This window comes from Zonotrichia leucophrys, chromosome 20 (assembly GCF_028769735.1).
Source record: "Zonotrichia leucophrys gambelii isolate GWCS_2022_RI chromosome 20, RI_Zleu_2.0, whole genome shotgun sequence".
NCBI lineage: Eukaryota > Metazoa > Chordata > Aves > Passeriformes > Passerellidae > Zonotrichia > Zonotrichia leucophrys.
In genome coordinates, this window is record NC_088189.1 from 14,034,194 (window position 1) to 14,050,832 (window position 16,639).

The 16,639-nt window shown below is 51.8% G+C and overlaps 2 protein-coding genes across 4 annotated transcripts in view; one reads left to right on the top strand and one right to left on the bottom strand.

Annotated features, from left to right (window-relative positions):
- Positions 1-5,779, top strand: part of LOC135456304 (rho GTPase-activating protein 39-like) — a 52,750-nt gene extending 46,971 nt beyond the window's left edge. The window contains exons 7-10 of the mRNA XM_064730086.1: positions 1,327-1,526; positions 2,461-2,552; positions 3,059-3,228; positions 3,624-5,779. Coding sequence (XP_064586156.1) covers positions 1,327-1,526; positions 2,461-2,552; positions 3,059-3,228; positions 3,624-3,818 — 657 coding nt within the window. The 3' untranslated portion in view covers positions 3,819-5,779. The remainder of the gene's footprint in view (positions 1-1,326; positions 1,527-2,460; positions 2,553-3,058; positions 3,229-3,623) is intronic.
- Positions 5,780-10,714: 4,935 nt separating this feature from the next.
- On the bottom strand, positions 10,715-16,629 carry FSIP2 (fibrous sheath interacting protein 2). Of its 3 annotated transcripts, none has more exons than XM_064730034.1 (5): positions 16,482-16,629; positions 13,662-13,797; positions 12,732-12,893; positions 12,300-12,389; positions 10,715-11,949 (listed from the first exon to the last, which is right to left on the bottom strand). In XM_064730034.1, exons 2-5 carry the CDS (start codon positions 13,755-13,757, stop codon positions 10,789-10,791), a joined length of 1,509 nt encoding a protein of 502 aa, XP_064586104.1. In that variant the 5' UTR covers positions 13,758-13,797; positions 16,482-16,629; the 3' UTR covers positions 10,715-10,788. The 3 variants fall into 3 exon arrangements, with proteins under 3 accessions (XP_064586104.1, XP_064586102.1, XP_064586103.1); XM_064730032.1 differs by lacking the exon at positions 16,482-16,629 and adding an exon at positions 14,652-15,484; XM_064730033.1 differs by lacking the exons at positions 12,300-12,389; positions 16,482-16,629 and adding an exon at positions 14,652-15,484.
- Positions 16,630-16,639: the final 10 nt, after the last annotated feature.

The window sequence follows — 16,639 nt, forward strand, 5'->3', positions numbered from 1 at the left end:
AGAGTGAGCGGGGGAGGCTTGCTCAGAGTACATTACTCCATGAATGTGTGGGAGAGGGCTGCTGTCCAATTCCTGCCATCCTTCTGGCAGACAGCAGTGCCTGCTCTGCAGGTATCTGCATGGCTGCCTACTTCCTGGCCTCAGGGACAAAGACAAACCCAACACTTACCTGTTTCCAGGGTATAAGGAGCTGTCTGTGCACGGGATACTCATAATTTTGTTTCTTCAGGTGAGGGAAAAGTCTCCCTTTGCACTGAGAGCTTGGGTCTTGCAGCTGTTGTACTGCAGAGTTGTTCATTCCCAGTTCAAACAGTCATACAGCAGAGATGGGTGATGCAGAGGGGAGTCTGTGCTCTGTGTTGTCTGGAATCTTCCTTTCTTCCCTTTGCACGGTTCTGCCTGTGGCCATGAAAAGTGGTAGATGGCCTGTCAGTTCTAGGTCACTGAGCCAGATCTGGTCATCGGGTTTTTTTTTTTTTTGGAAATTCCTTTGGGGACTCCCTGCCATCTGAACTTTGCCTAGTGAAGAAATTAGCTGAAATACCTTGAGAGGGGTGAAGGCTTCTGGCATCCTGCCAGGGGCAGGACAGTAAGCCTCCAAACACACATTGCACACAAGTGCAGCCCTGGCCACTGACCCTCAGAGGGCTCAGTGGGAGCTTCTCCCTGTCATGTTCCCCACTTGGCTGCAGGATCACTGCTGAAGGCCACTGTGCTGGGCAGCCTGTTCCCCCTGCGACAGCTCTGTGCTTTTCCAAACTGCTGCCAGAGGACATTCAAATCCCCCTGTAAGTGTTGGTATTTGTCAGAAGCAACAGGTACCAATGCCTACTTTTCAGGTTTTAGCACCTCTGAGAGCAAAGCTTTCCCTGGAGTTGGAAATACCTGGAATTCCCATCTCCAAAGGACTGTTTTACACCTGTCAGTGGCTTAAGCACTTTCCCGATGCTGGGTTAGGATATGGGTGCCCTCTGCTGACCTCACACAGCTGGGACTGGGCCGGGCTCCACTCCATACTGCCTCCTGCAGCAGGTGGAGCTGCAGCCAGAGCAGTCCCCTTGCTGTGCAAAACACAGCAACAGAATCTCTGCAAAACCGGCCCAAATTCTCCAAAGTGGTCTCCTCTGCACCTCGTGGGCCTGATGAATAGACCCACCCCTGTTTTTAGGCAGCAGAACAAGAACCATGCTGCCAGGAGGGTGACAAGGTGCCCACACTGGGGGTCAGTCTTCTCTGTCCTGGCCACTCACCATCCCCATCCCTGGGTCACTCTTTCTCTGTGGGCTGGCTGTGTCATGGCTGCACAAAGCTTTTCTCTGTCCTCAGGGCCTCCGTAAGCCAACAGTGGAAGAGATAACGCATGCCAGGAATGCCATCCTCACGCCATCGCTCTTCGGCAGCTCCCTGGAGGAAATCATGCTGCGGCAGCAGGACATGTATCCAGGGAACAAGCTCCCCTGGGTGCAGACACAGCTATCACAGCAGGTCCTGGCCCTGGGAGGGGAACAGACGGAGGGGATTTTCAGGTGAGCTTTTGCAGTACTGTGCTACTTTTGAGCAAACCACATGTCAGTCCTCATAGCCAAGAAGTCAAGATCGACCTCCACAACCTTCCTCTTCCCTAAGAATAGCACTTCACTGTGGACTGGACAAAATCTGACTTTCCTCAGGTTCAAGAATCACCTCTTGTAGTGTCATTAGCTAGTTTGCATGTGTTAGCACAGAGGGGACTGGTGTAGGTGTGACTTAACTATGTGGACAACTCATCCCCAGGCAGGGTGATGAGCTTTCATCAGATTTGGCAATGGTGGTTAGCCGGTGTAGGGGAGGGAGGAGCTCCCTCCCTGGCATCCTGGCAGAGCCCTTTATCTAATGCAGCACATCAGCCTCAGTGCTGCACAAGACTCAAGGAGTCAAGAGAGACACAGAATCTGTGTGGTGAGCATGGGGGACTCTGCTTTGGGTTTGGGTTTTCTTTGTTGTTTTCTTTGTGTGTGGTTTTGTTTTGCATTTAAGATTTGAATTAGTTTTTCAGTACCTGAACTTAAGATAGTTGTTAAAAGGCTCACTTTACCTTGTATGGGTAAATTTTTTGATAGATAGGTAGATAGATAACAGATAGATAGATGTGTGTATATATATAACTATATTTAGCCAGAGATGCTGCTCGTCTTTGGTCTGAACACGCTGCAAAGAAGGCTGGTTACAGAAAATATTCACTCCTGAGAACAGAGGTAGTTGATATCTGAGCTAGTTAGAGCCCCCACTTCAAGATGGTGCATAAAAATAAGCACCCCCTTCTCTCTGAGAAACTACTGCTGTAGCTGCCATTGGTGCCTGAGGCCTTCTCCCTGCTCCCTTCTCCCTAAGGCCCCAGAAGCAGCTTTGGAGCCGTGCTTTGCTGCCTCACCAAGCACATTGCCCGGCTCACTCAAAAGGACCTTTTCTGTGTCTCTGCAGGATACCAGGTGACATAGATGAAGTCAATGCATTGAAATTGCAGGTGGATCAGTGGAGAATCCCAAACAGTCTCAGTGACCCCAACGTACCAGGTACAGGACTGTTGCAGGTGTGTTGCTGCAGCCTCAGCCACGGTGCAGTGTGGAGGGGCAGGTGCAAGAGCAGCTCAGTGTGTGTGCTGCTGCTTGGCAATGTGTACACAAGCTGTCTGCACTGACCAGGATTTTGTTCTGTGTCTTTTCACTGCCTTTCCAAACACTGCCCATAGAGGAAACACTGGGTGTGGGGAGAAATCTCTGTCTCTGATGTAGTAAGGCTGTGCAAGCTGAGCAGAGTGGTGGAGGTCTTTCAGGTCTCCTTGTCCTCTTCTTTAGGCCGTCCCAGAGCTGCTTCCTAGAGGAGCAGGTAGGTAGCAGCCAGTATTTGCCACTAACTGGTCTGCTTGGGTCCCTGAGCATTTCAGAGCCAAGACTGTATCAAGGTGAAGCAGCACAAGCACAGAAATCGCTTCTCTGCCATCTCTCTCACTGCCAAGTTTGCCCCTGAAGGGCGTGGGGAAGTGACCAGAGCTGTTCTCATGCACCTGCTTTCTGCCCAGCCTCTCTCCTCAAGCTGTGGTATCGGGAGCTGGAGGAGCCTGTGATCCCCCAGCAGTTCTACCAAGAGTGTATCAGCAACTATGAGAACCCTGATGCTGCTGTGGCTGTGGTGCAGCTTTTGCCGGAGCTCAACAGACTGGTGCTGTGTTACCTCATACACTTCCTGCAGGTAGGCAGCCCCCACAGCCCTGCACTGGGGCCAGGAGCATGTGAGGCTCAGTTAGTGGGACAGCTGTGGTGGGACCATCAGCACAATTTTAAGATCTCTTATCTGTATTAAGGTGGGATTGATGGAGGGGTGTTTGCTGGCCTTGTTCCTTATGGGAGCAATAAACCCTGATCCTCATCTTGTAGAGCCTGGGGTTGGTTTCCTGTCTGCCAAGGCTGCTGCTCTGTTGGTTATGTCAGAGCACAGTGCTCTTCTCTGTGGACGTGTGGCACTTGGGGCACTGTCCTTCAGGCAGGCTTTACGTCTGCTCTCCTTGCACCTTTTCTTGGGCCATGTGTTTGGACTTCCTTGCCCTTTCCCACTGCTCCGTCTGAATGTGTTCTTGCTATCTGCAGATCTTTGCTCAGCCATCAAATGTGGGCAGAACAAAGATGGATGTGAATAACCTGGCCATGGTGATGGCCCCCAACTGCCTGCGCTGCCAGTCCGACGACCCTCGCGTTATCTTTGAGAACACACGCAAAGAAATGTCTTTTCTCCGCATGCTGATAGTACACCTGGACACGAGCTTCATCAAAGGGCTGGTTTGAGCCACTGGCCCCACACTGCAAAACATTGCTCTAAGGAGTTGCTAGATTAAGTCTTCTCCTCTCCACTTAGGTTTCTTCCATTGTCCTTACTGTTGTCATGCCCTGGGTTAGCCCTTCAGCATCTCCCAATGTATGATCACAAGGACTGGACATTTCTGGAAGGCTTGGTTCTGTCAGCACCAGGAAATCCTTGGGCATGCCAGGTCAGGTTTAGCAGTTCCTGGCCTTTCAGTGTGCAATCCTCTTCCTGAGAGCCACAAGACTGGGAGCTCAGTGAAAGGGCTGTGGTATGTGTGAGGAACTGCTACATGTGGCAGTGAGACTCTTCATTTTCCTTCTGGAGGCAGAGTTGGCTTGATGTTGGAAAGCATCACTCCTGTGCTGTGGCAAGATCTGGTCCGAGGGAAGGTGCTGTCTCATCAGGAATAATCCTACTACTATGGGGCCAGCCTTGTTCACCTCTGCAGACTGTTGGCTGGAGGTGTCAGAGTTCTGGCATCCCACGGTGCTGTTGATAAAGGGCTGTGAAAGTGCAGAGGTTCAAGAACTGTAGGGCTGTGCAGCAGCATGTAAGACCAGCCCTGTGCTGAGTACCCACCCACACCATGATGCTGGGCACAACAGGAAGGCCACACACCTAACAACAAACAGCTAAACAACCACTTTGGCATCCTCTTAATGAGGGCCATATCTTCTGGAGCAGTGACCCCAGTGGCCTTGCAGCTCCTGTTTGCTACAGACAGCATGAGCTGACACCAGCTTTGCTGAGGAGCTCCTGAGCCTATGCTCAGAGCAGCCTTCACAGCTCCAGCTCCTTGCACCCCCCTTCCTAATACCACATCCTTCCCAGACTACTCTGCCAGGAACTAAATACCAGTTTGACCCACCCTTCAGGCTCAGCCCAGGTCTAAAGAAACCCACAACAGTCAGAAGTGCTCCTGTGCTCAGGTACACCCTTCCAGGCAGAGCAGCAGCAGTGCTGTGTGCTTGAGAAATGCTGGTACTGCCTGTAGTCAACTGTGGTATCCATGCTCTTCCTTTGAGGTGTTTTCCTTGCTGGAGGCAGGTCTGCTGCAAAAAAAGTGTGTTTTGGGATTACTGTTGCAGTGCAAAGTCTGCCACTATCATGCAAGGTTGCATTTGTGTTTCTGTATCCCCCTCCCTTTCCAGTGGGCACCTGGGATCATCCTCTCCAGACTGCAGTGGGGAGCTGAGCCCTGCCCACAGTGAGTTTTAGAGCTGATGCCTGAATCAGTGCCAGTGTGGTGCCATGTGCAGAGTCTTTCTAAGAGGGTTCCCAGAGCCTATGTTCAGATGAGTTTGAATGAACTCCAGAACAGGAATTCAGTTTGTGCCCAGCTGAATAAAGGTTCCTCATACCATATGACCCTGTGGTCCAGGAAATCTTGCTCCCGTGTCAAAATAAGCTTTGTCAAGCATGCCCACGAAATGTGCCAGCATTTGTTTCACATACACACCCATCTCCATGCTTTGATGTCTCTCAGCTTGTTCTGTCCTTCGGTAGTGCTGAACAACTTGTTCTTCACATGTGAAGCTACTCCCCCAGAAGTGTAGAGACAGGCAGAGGTTACCAGCTCTGACATGCTGTCCTGAGATTTGAATTGCTGAACAAGCTCAGGCTGTCCTGTTGCCTGCCAAGGGCTGGAGCAGCCACGTGGGACCTGCCCTCCTTCGGGCTGCAGGTGCCTGTGTCTGTGTCAGGCTTTGCCTGCAGCCACTGCAGTGGTGATCCCTGTTACTTCTTGCACTCAGCCAGTGGCAGTCAATCAAACCATAGGCGTTTGCTGCTAGTAAAAGTGAATGATTCTGGCAAGGGTTGTAAAACATGCTCATAAAAAACACTGGATATTATTGTCTTTGCCAACAGATTTGTAAATATCAATCAGTAAAGTAGCTTTTCCTCTGTTCTAATAGTAATAAATACAATCTTCGTGGCTGTATCTTTTGTGAATTGTCTTTTTTGGGAATTTGGAAGAGAATGAATGAATGAATGAATGAATGAATGAATGAATGAATGAATGAATGAATGAATCTTGGAAGAGAATGGTTTTAAACAGGTAAGAGACAATACTGCTTTACACATATCTTCTGGAGCCTTTCAGGGTCATAAAGGTATGAGAGAAGTTTATGGGCAGTTGGACGGTAAGAGGGATATTCTGCTTCTGTCCCTTCTCCAGCAGCTGGGAGTGCTGCAGGTGGACTGCAGGAGGTGGCCACACAGGCATCCTCTGCATGGCCTCCTACGGGGTCTCTGCTGTTGCAGATATAATTAATTGGGCTGTTAGGCTGACCTGATGGGGACATTTTTATGTTCAGACTAGAGCATTCTCTCATCTTTCCTTGCTGGTCATCCAAGAAACCTCTGGGAGCAGTCTGTCGGTGCTCGAGACTCGTGCTGGTTGCACAGTGTCGTGGCGCTGCAGGGCAGATGCCAGCTGTGCTAGTTCAGCCACACAGGAATGAGCCCAGGCTCTGGATTGTGTTGCTGGTGCTCTGGAGGGTGGTCACTGTCTTGTCAGACTAGGAAACACTGCTGCACTTCAGACAAAGCCAATGAGGACTGTTCTGTCACACCAGCAGTTAAGGATCACATACGCTGGCCATACCACTGGGTTTTCCCACCAGTCTGGCTGGCAGAAGTGTTGTAGGTGGGCTGTGGGGCAATGGAGCACAGAAGGAAGACCAGGAACATTGTAACCTCACACAGCCCTTTCCTAGGGGGATGTCTGCAGCCCAATTTCTGAGTGTTCCCCAAAGCTTTTCTGTGAAATGAGCTGATTTTTGCCAAATCAGAAAAGGCCACAAACCAAGTGCTTCAGCTCAGGCTCCAAGACTCAGGCTCATTCCTGCAGTCACCATGACCTGACACCTGGATCAGCTAAAGAAGTGATGGCCTTGGAACAAGCTTGTGGTTTGTTCTGGGCTTCAATGAGCAGTGCAGTTGGAGCCGGCTCTAGAGGGCAGCTGGGACGCAGCTCCTTGAGAGGAGGCACCAGTGGCTTGTCCATTACCTGCTGCTGGTTGTGAGAGACTGATGTGTTCCAACGGGGCCAGCACTCCTGCAGTGCTGGCTGCTCTTGCTTGTGCTGTTGGATTTCTGGCTGGTTTGAGTCTCCTTTTCACAGACCCTTAAAATAACTTTTTGCTATGCCTGCAAACAGAAATGGTGAAAGCAATTCTGCTCATGGCAGTTGATAGACACCATGCCCTCATGTCTGTTGCCCATGTGCCACCTCAGCTCCTGAAAAGGCTGGGCAGATGTTGTGGATCACAGGTGGATTTTGGACCTGTGTCCTCGATTGCAAGGCAATGTGTGTTCTATTTGCCATCTTTTAGAGGTCTGACAGTTAGCTTCTGTTAATTGGGCAGTTCTCTTCATCTCTTCCACAAACCAGTCCTCCCTCTGGGGTGACATTAGTTGTTAATGGGCTGTTGAATGTCACTGCATGACTGATAAAAATTACAGCATCCCATTGTGAGATGCCCCGCCCAGATGGAGGAGCCAAGGATTCTTAACTGGATATAATCTGAGTTTTTGGGACACCAGATCAACCTTTCCACTGGATTCTCAGAGGAACAGCTGCCTTTTTTGCTGGATCTTCAGAGGAAGACTACACTCTTCTACAGGATCACTGCTCCAACAGAACCACATCTGCCACTCCAGGAAGACTGCAGCCACCATTCCAATTGGACTGCTACCAACACCCTGACCAACAGGGTGTCAGGTTGTATTCTGACTCTGTCAGTGGTTTTTCTTTTGTATTATTGCACGTTTTGTTTTGGTTTTTTCCCTTTTCCTAATGAATTGTATTACTTGGAGTCTCTCACTGGTTTTGCTTTCAAACCAGAACAACCTGCCTGTAGGTTCAGCTTGAGGTGGAGAAAGGGCTTAGCTTTGGCAGCTGCCTGATGTTTTACAGGACAGGGCAACCACAAGGCTACCCCTCTAGTAGAGAAGTTCCCCGCTGTCTTTCCTTCCATTGAAAATGTGAAGGGTCTCCCTGCCCTTGTCCACCAGAGATGCACAGAAGTTCTGCCACCTCCTCAAAGCTCCTGGGTAATGAGAGGCCAGTTTTTAGTATAATCCTCATGTAGGTTTTTAGTCCAATCCTTACATGGAGCTTTGCACTAAATCAGCCCTGTGGGAAGATAGAGACCAGAGGAACAGGCAGGTCTGCTTTGGGAGCCCTGCAGCGGCAGGAGGCAGAGATGGGAGGCTCCCTGTCCTGATTCTGTCCCAGTGCTGGTTTGATGTGGGTACTGAACACCACTGGCAGATTGAGCAGAACTGGTCCATGGAGACAGTGCCAAGCTGGGGCTGTGTGGAGCACGGCTCTGGCTCTGCCACACCCATGGACTGTCTGCGGGACACCCAAAATAAAAGAGATGGGAAAAGTTGAATTAGTTGCTGAGGTTATTGCTTTTAGAGGTCCTGTTGTCCTATACCATTTGTCAGCCATGGTGAACAGTGGCAACAATTGGTTGTGGATGCAGTGGGTTGGGGAAACCAGCTCAGGCATTCATCATCCCATGACGAGGGAACAGGAAGGAGCATGGGTGTTCTGAGTGAGGTGGACCACATAGGGACCTGACCAGAGTTGATTGCTTACAGGTAGCCATGCAGGAAAGCTTTTGGGACATATGGAGTTCACTCATCAGCTTGACTATTCCTTGCAAAGCAGGGGACACCAGCTGAGGACTCTGTCCAGGCCGCGAGGATTTGAACCTGCATCTCCTGCCCCAGCCTCTGCCTGGACCTTCCTCTCTCTCACCATGTAAACTATCCATTTTGTCTGAAGTGCTTAGTGTTTACAGGTACCATAAAGGGAGCTTGTGTCTGAGGACTGGAGGACTATGTGACCTCTGCTGGCACAGATCAGGGCTGGATGCCGGCAGAGATCGAGGCCCAAAGTCATGAAGGTGTTAGGAAGGTGAAGGCTCTTAAAAGCTGCAGCTTCTCCCCAAGAAGAACTTGTGGGTTACATCAGTTCACCTCCGCTCACAGACACATTTCTTCCATCTCGTCTGTGTCACATCTGGTCTTTTGTTCAGATTACAAATGAGGTGGGAGACCAGGTGGTCCATGAGGGATGTAGAGGGTGTGGAATGGAGGAGGGGGTGGGGCCCTTCCTTTTCAGTGAGCTGCTGGATTGCCTCAGCTGCCTTGAAACAGGCTTCCCTGAAACAACATGGCCGTGGTGCCTGCTGGGGAAGACAAGGGCACTGCAAGTGCAGACAGTCCCCAAATACTGGGCTAGGGTGTCCCCTGGTGGGTGTTACCTCCTTGCTCTGGGACATGTGCATCAGACCCCATAACCTCAGGGATCACAGAAAGGCGTGTAGAGCCTCCTCTGCAAATGGACAGCCCTGTAAAGAATGAGGAGGTGAGGAATTTTCAGCCTTCTCCCTTCTCCTAGCTAAATCGGGATGTCTGGGTGCGGTGATGTAGAAACGTCTGCTTGTCTGTGTGTCCCTCCCAGCCACTCCCTGGATGGGGCTGTGCTTGCTCTGGCCAAGGGCACAGGGTGAGGGTGGGCACCCATCCCTGGAGATATGTTAGCCAGTTCCCAGCCTCTGGTGCTCTGGTCAACAAAGAAGGGGTGAGAAACTGTCCCAAAGTAGAAGGTACCCAGAAGTGGAATTCTGCTGTGATGATGGCACACTGACCTGGTGAGTCACTCAGCTCCCATCCTTGTGTGCACCTTAGGAGCAGTCTGGAGGTCAGCTAGGCCTGTGGGACCTGCAGCAGCACTCGGACATAAACAAGTGCAAGCAAGGTGAAGCACAGTGGGGAGAGCAGGACACAAAGCTCATCCCTGGCCTGCTGCACATTGGTGTGGAGGGTGGAGACCATGTCCAGATGAATTTGTAATGCTCCTGCCCCAGAGTGGGATGCTGCAGCAGCTCTGCAGACTGCAGGGCCCTCATGGGGGCTGTGTTGAGGCAGCTGAGGGCTCTGGCAGAGGCCTAGAGACAGGAAAAGACCCTGTTGGCACAGACTCTCCTTTCCACTGCCATACAGGCCCCAGAGTGGCGAGGCAGGGAGGAGTGGAGGGTCTCAGGCAGGGAATTGCTTCAGCCAAGCACTGAGGCCTTCGTGACTGCTATCTGGGGCTGCTCCTTGGGTGCATTGCCCTGCCATGAGTGTGATTCTCTCTGTTGGAATGTAGGGAAGCAGAGCTGCTAAGCTCAGGGCCAGCTTCCCAATAGCACCACAACAGCCAGGCCCTTGAGGGGAAATAGCTGAAGGACACCTCACTGGGAATTTCCTCCCTGTTTCTCAGGAATATTGGCTAAATGCAGACCTTTGCCCTTGGACCTCAGGCCCTTGCCTGAGCCAGGTCAGCCATTTCTGTGATGATAGAGATCCTGGTCCAAGCCAGGATCTCCTCCCCTGAGCTGCCTCATCACTGTAGGTTTTGCCAGTGTTCATCTGGTCACTGTCCCTGCTTTGCTCCCATGTACCACTGGCCTGTCCTGTGCTGGATAGGGCAGTGCCCTCCCAGCTCAGTTCCTGCTCAGCTGTCCTATGACAGCTCCTGCTGCTCTCTGACAGGGAGTCGTGTGGAGTGCACAACTCTGCTCATGCTGAGCATAAATAAAGGATTTACAGGTGACACCTGAACTCCTTTGCAGAGAAAGCAGAGAAGATCCAAACTGATCCTTCCACTTGCTCAACAGCGAAGCTTGCTAAACAAGACAAAAATGCTGGCTACTTCAGGCCTCCCTACCTCAAATTCCCTATAAAATTTGGTCTCAGCATGATAGAGGCTGAAGAATGAAAGATAGGACTGGTTACACTAAGGAAAATGCCCAGAGACAGTATGGTCTAGCTAAAGAAAGCACAAACAAGGCCTTGGAAATAAACTCTTTATTGCCACCACAAGGATGTGGTCTGTGTTTGCTGTCTGAGGGCTCTTCAGCTCTCCAGTCACACACCTCACTTGCATCAGATGAACTTTGGGCGCTTTGCTTGGTGCTGTGCTCTGGCCTGGGCTGGAGGGATGGCCTGCGAAGGCAATGGGTCCACGGTAGGGAGAATGTCCTCAGTGGCACAGCTCTCCATTCCACCTTGGGATGTGGGTGGGTTTGCAACAGGCCCTTGAAAGTTCTTGTTGAGGGCTGCTGCAGGCCCTGGTTGACTGATCCGCTCTAATACTGAGTCAGCAATCCGATTTGACATGGTCCTTATTTCCAAAGTGTTGGCTAAGGCTGTTGACTTTAGGCTCCTTTTTCTTTCCAAGTTCTCCTTCACCATTGCTTTTAGGCTCTGCTGTTCAGATGCTCTGGGGAATCCTTGTCCAGCTTCCATGCCCTGCCTTGGACATGTTTGGGATGACTGCACTTGTCTGTTGGAGACATTTCCCCCAGGAAGCTCCAGGATTTCAGTGTACTCACCGCCAGTGTCTTGTTCAAACTGAGAAGTTACAGAGGATTCCAAGGTGTAGTGAACACTCTCAACAACTTCTCTGGTGAGTGTGTCAAGGGAGGTCTTTGAAAGTACTCTGTCTGCAGTGTCCTTGGATTTGTCTGCTTGGGTGGCTCTTCCAGCAAGAGGCAGGTCCTCCCACTTGGCTGCCACCCCTGCCTCAGCAGCTTTGGATGTGCTGGATGCCAGACGGTCCCCCAAGATCTCCAACACTGTTGCTACAAGCTCTTTCGCCATCACTTCCATTTTCTGATGGTGATCTAGAGAAGTATCCAAAAGTTCTACTCTCGTGCGGCCTAAAAGTCTTTCTCTGATTCCCTGGGCAACCCTCTGTAAAAAGCTGCCATGCTGATTCCTAGGAATCTTCAACCTCTCAAACACTCTGTACACCACAGTCTCAACCAGCTCTTCAAGCTTCTTGGCTTCTGCTGCAGTTAGTTGCTCAAACATAGCATTCAAGAGGCCTTTGTCAGTGCCATCTGGCTTCCTCTGGGAGTCAGCAGCAGTGCTGGCATCCTTCTGCCCCAGCTTAGCTCTGGAGTAAGTTTGGCCCTTGTTCAGAGCTGCTCTCCCTTTTCTGCATGCCCCCAGTTTTTGGCTCTTGGGTACGCTGGAAGGCTTTTGAGGCTGCAGCTTCCCCTGACAGGAAGTGTTGGTGATTCTTGGCAGGCTGGGGCCATGCTTAAATTTGGCCCAGGATGACACAAGGGGAAAAAAAGTGACAAGTGAAAAAAAAAAGTGACATCTTCCTGAAAAATGACACCAGGTTGTGGGTCATGTTGCTCAACCCCTGCATGCTGAGGATTCCCGCAGGCCCAGGCCAGCACTCTGCTTCAGCCAGGCACGAGGGCAGGGGAGAAGGGCTTCCCTCAGCACAGTGTGTGCCTGCACATGGCCCTGCTGCCCGTGCCCAGCTCAGTGCCCTGTGCTGGCTCAGCTCCCAGCCCTGGAGTCCTTTCCCCACCACAGCGCCCGGCCCAGCAGCACCGCCCTGCACAGTCCCATGCCCCTGAACACAACGCTTTGCCTACTTCTTGCTGCCCCAAGATCTGCTCTGACCGTAGCTTGATCCTGGTCAGGTACTGCCTGTACTCGTTGAACTCCTTCACAGTGCAAATCACCTATGGAGGGACGAGGGCAGAATCCCCCAAAAACTGTCAAGCCATGCAGTCGGCCTTCCCCAAAACAGCCCGAGCCCAGTGGGAGAGGAGCTGCCCCCAAGCCCTCTCCCCATACCCTGGTGTTGGGGCCACTGCTGTCCCCCCAACCAGGGCTGAACAGGCAGCGTGGGGCAGGCTGAGAAGGGCAGGACTGGGCTTGGCAGGAGGGTGTTGGTGCTGCTCCTGCTCCCAGGGACACCAACGCACAGCCCTGTCCTCTGGCAGCAGCAGCAGCTGCAGCAAGGGCTGTGGGAGCCCTGCTTGAAGTGGGCTGTTCTTGATCAGCCTGATGTCCAAACCTACCTTGTTTTCTCTGGTGACAAAGCCCCGTTTCTTCAGCAAATGCAGCACATCCTTGCGCTTGTGGTAGTCCTGAAGGACAGGGTCATGCAGGCAGTTGTATGCTGGGCTGAGGTGGTGGCAGTAGGGATCATCCAGAGTGAAACAAGGAAGCGGCCGGTGGAGCTGTAAGAGAGAGTTTCCAGGGGATGAGGAGGCAGGAGAGTGGAGCAAAGAGGTACCACATGGTACCTGTGAAAAGGTAAAGGTCTTCTCCATCCTTCTGTAGGCACAGAGACCTGCACAGACAGACTACAGGGCTGGGCTGTGATGGGTGAAGGGAGAAAAGACAAACTGCACAGCAACCCCACCAGCAAATAGGTATCTTAGGCCACCAGGAAGAACTGCAGATCCATCCGCAAATTAACCTTCAAAGGTTCCAATGCAACCAGTGGAGAGTGGATGAAACCAGTCTCCTTGGGTTAGGCAGGCCCAAGGGCTGTGTTGGCTACCTCCACCTCCAGAAAATCTCTATCGTGGGAAGCTGCAGCGCAAACTGGAGGACAACAGTGTGTGTATACCCCAGGCAGGGAAGCCAGGTTATTCCAAAGGTGCCAAGAAGGCAAGCAGAAGGTTGGAATCTCCCTCACAAGTGCCCCAGGGGGCCTGACATTGTGGGATGAGCTGGAGGACTGAGCTGCCTTGGCACCCAGACACACACAGCTGTCTGCTGAAGGCAGGGGCCCGGCCACACACATGCACAGTGCCAGAAACCAGTGCAAAGATGGACAAGTGCTTTCTCCTCTGTATTCCAGGGAGCCTGGAGTTTCTCTTGCCCAGTCCTGTCCAGTTGAAGGGCTGCAGCTCCTGCTGTAGAGCAGGTGGCCTCAAGAAAATCTTTGCATGATAGGGACTCTATGAAAGAGATTTTCTATCCCTTTCTATTTCCTTTACCTTTTCACCCAGCTTTCCCCTGCAGAAGACAGGCTTGGATCCAGGTGCCACAGGGATCTTGACTGCGAGTGGGAGGTTCAGCAGTTCAGGGTCCATTTTCCTGGTATCTCCTTCTCCCAGGTGTGGTCTTCTGGGGCTGAGATAGGAAGACACAGACACTCAGCTGTTGCCCAACAAGCCTCCTGCATGGCAGTCCTGGAGCCCTAGAGCATCACCCCATGTCCCAGGCTCCCCAGCAGAGCCCTCTATATTGGCCCAGTGGTCCCCTTCCCGCTAATTCCCAGGGCTCTCAGCAGTGCCTCTGCCTTTTGGCAGGACACCAGCAGTGGGACGGTGCTCCACAGCTCTTGCCAAGACCTCTCATGGTGTTGTGATCCCACTCTTACTCTTGCTCCAGAGACACAGCAGCTGCCTCCTTGCTAAATATAGCCAAGGGCATTAAGGGCATTGTTACATCATGGTGATGTCACATCCCTGCATTGTCACATCATGTGCTGACATTGTGTCACACAGAATCTGCCCACCACGCCTGGGGGAGGTTGGTGCGCCCGGAGGCTCCTTTGGGCAGCCCTGTGGGCCACCCCCTCCGTGTGACCCAGCTGCGAGAGCTCCTGTCCACAGGCCCCTTGCCCCTCCCCTGTCGTGTCATTCTGTCAGGCACAGCCTCCTCACCAACTGGAAGGAATGGCAGGAATTGCCTCTCCAAAGATGCCCAGTTTGAGTTCTGCTTTTCCCCTCTTTCCCTTTTTAGGGCTTCTTCCCTGTCATGGCCAAGCAGATCTGGGGGAATTGCAGTAAACTGGATATTTGGCCCATCCCTGACAACATCTAATTCCTGGTTCACATTTCGAGAAACAGTAGAGAAATGGAGGCTGAGGGGAAGCCCTCTCCTCTTTCAGCAGGCTCCCATTCAGCCCAGACACCTTTCTGCCGCCTTCCCAGTCTCCCCTGCCCTGGCTTCTGCCGTCCCCGTTTGCTCTCACTTCCTACCCCTTCTTGGCTGGATTTGGTGAGATCTCTGGTGCCCGTTCCTCCAGCCTGTCTGGTTCCTTGGGGCAGCTTTTACACTGCAGAGCCCCACCAGCCTCGCTCTTTGCACAAAGGCGAAGACAGGCAGAGCAATCTGTTGGAGATGCAGTGATTGATCCCCACGGGGCTCTCGGGAAACAGCGAGGGGCACAGCCCAGGGATGATGTTCCTGGGCTCCCAAAGCCGTTTCTGGCACACGCTCCAGCTGCAGCTCTTCTCCATCTTGGCCAGGGGAGGAGCAGCATCGGCTGTGCCCCAGCTTCCCTGTGCCCCGGGTCCTGCTCAGCCCCCAGGGCTGTGAGCCCCATACCACATTCAGCTGGTGAAATCCCTGCAGAGAAATCCTCTGAAGTTCACAGTGCAAAACTGCCGCAGCTCAGCAAGGGTGGGAGCAAGGAGGTCTCTGCCTAAAATCTTGGCCAGGCCTGATGGACAAAGGGGACAGAGGAAAGTAGCGCTGCCTGCCTCTGTTCTAAACAGTTTGGGCTCCTTCCTGGGCCAAAAAGCTTAGTTTGTCCACATTACTGCTTTCCTCTATGTGAGGGGAAGCTCTGGACCCAAATTTATCCAACTGATCCAATCACGGTCTGTCTGCAACCTGCACCAGAGCAGGCAGGGACCAGCCAGGTCTGTGGAGGAGTTCCTGTTCCCTGGGAAGGGCTGCCACTCCATGGCCACCCACACCAGGCAAGTTTGGCAAATGTCTGAGCACTCATGATCATTTTAACCATGGACACTAACATCAGAGAAGCTGGACCCCTAGACAGTGAAAAAGGAGAAATGTCACAAATTGGCACAGACACATCCCTGAGCTACCAAGAGCCATGTGCTCTCCGTGGGAACAGCAAAGAAAAGGAGTCCAGTGGGATCTAGGAAGACCTATTTTGGAGAAGGAAGTGGTTCTCAGGGCAGGTGTGCTATGAGTATGTAGGTTTTTTTAAGTGATAAAACTCCAGAATGAAATACAGTGCTGTCAAAAAACCCATTACATAAACACTATTCTGATCTTTTGGTAAAATAAAATAATTTTCTATTTGTCTCAAAACTTAAGAGTTATTTTCCAGTTTTTTTCTATTTTAATTCTTTCTGCATTTTTTTTTTTTCTTCTAGTCACCTGTAATGTTAAGACCACTTCTGAAATTTTCAGGTTAAAATACAAATCTGAAAACTGTATTTTCAACTTTTTTTTTTCTCCCTGTTGCAATACTTTTAGCAAGCCACTCTGCTTTCACAGATTCCCAGCACACACAGTTCACAGGCTCTGTCAGAAAAGCACTAGCACCCGCTGCTGTACAGTGATGGGGACACTGCTGCAAACCATCCTTTGTGCTCCCTGGGTCCTGCGATGCTCGTGGAACTGGGCTGAGGTAGATGTCAAAGAAGCAGCCAGATTTGTGTAGCAACAGCAGTACCTGCAGCTGGAGGAGGAAGAAGGCAGAAGGAAAAAGCCCTTGGGCCATGTTGGGTCTTCCTCTGAAGCCCAAAAGCACCCGGTGCTGTGCGGACACCTCGGCCACAGCAGTTACTCGTTTAGTCACAAAACCTGACAGGCAGCAACCCTCTGCCGGTCTGTGGCCTCTGAGCAGAATTTCAAGGATTATCCTAGGAAACCGACCTGAACCATGGAGAATTTATCCACCTAATTCCAGCATACACAGATTTTTGCTCTTCTATGTCAATCTGGTTTGAGCTTTAACCCAGAATAAAACTACTAAAAAAAAGAAAATGAAATTAATTTGCCCCTGAACAACTCTGTTATTTACAGCTGAACCCACAGTCTTCTGACTGTACCAGAGGGTGAGCACGGCTGAGGAACAGAGACGATGCCCTCGGATGGGCACTACTCAGGCCCACCCGCCTCCCGGCCCATGGGGCAGCAGTGCGGGCACGGAGCCGAGCCGGCGGTGGCCGCGACAGCCACGGGCGGGTGTGCGCAGGAGCGCCCGCAT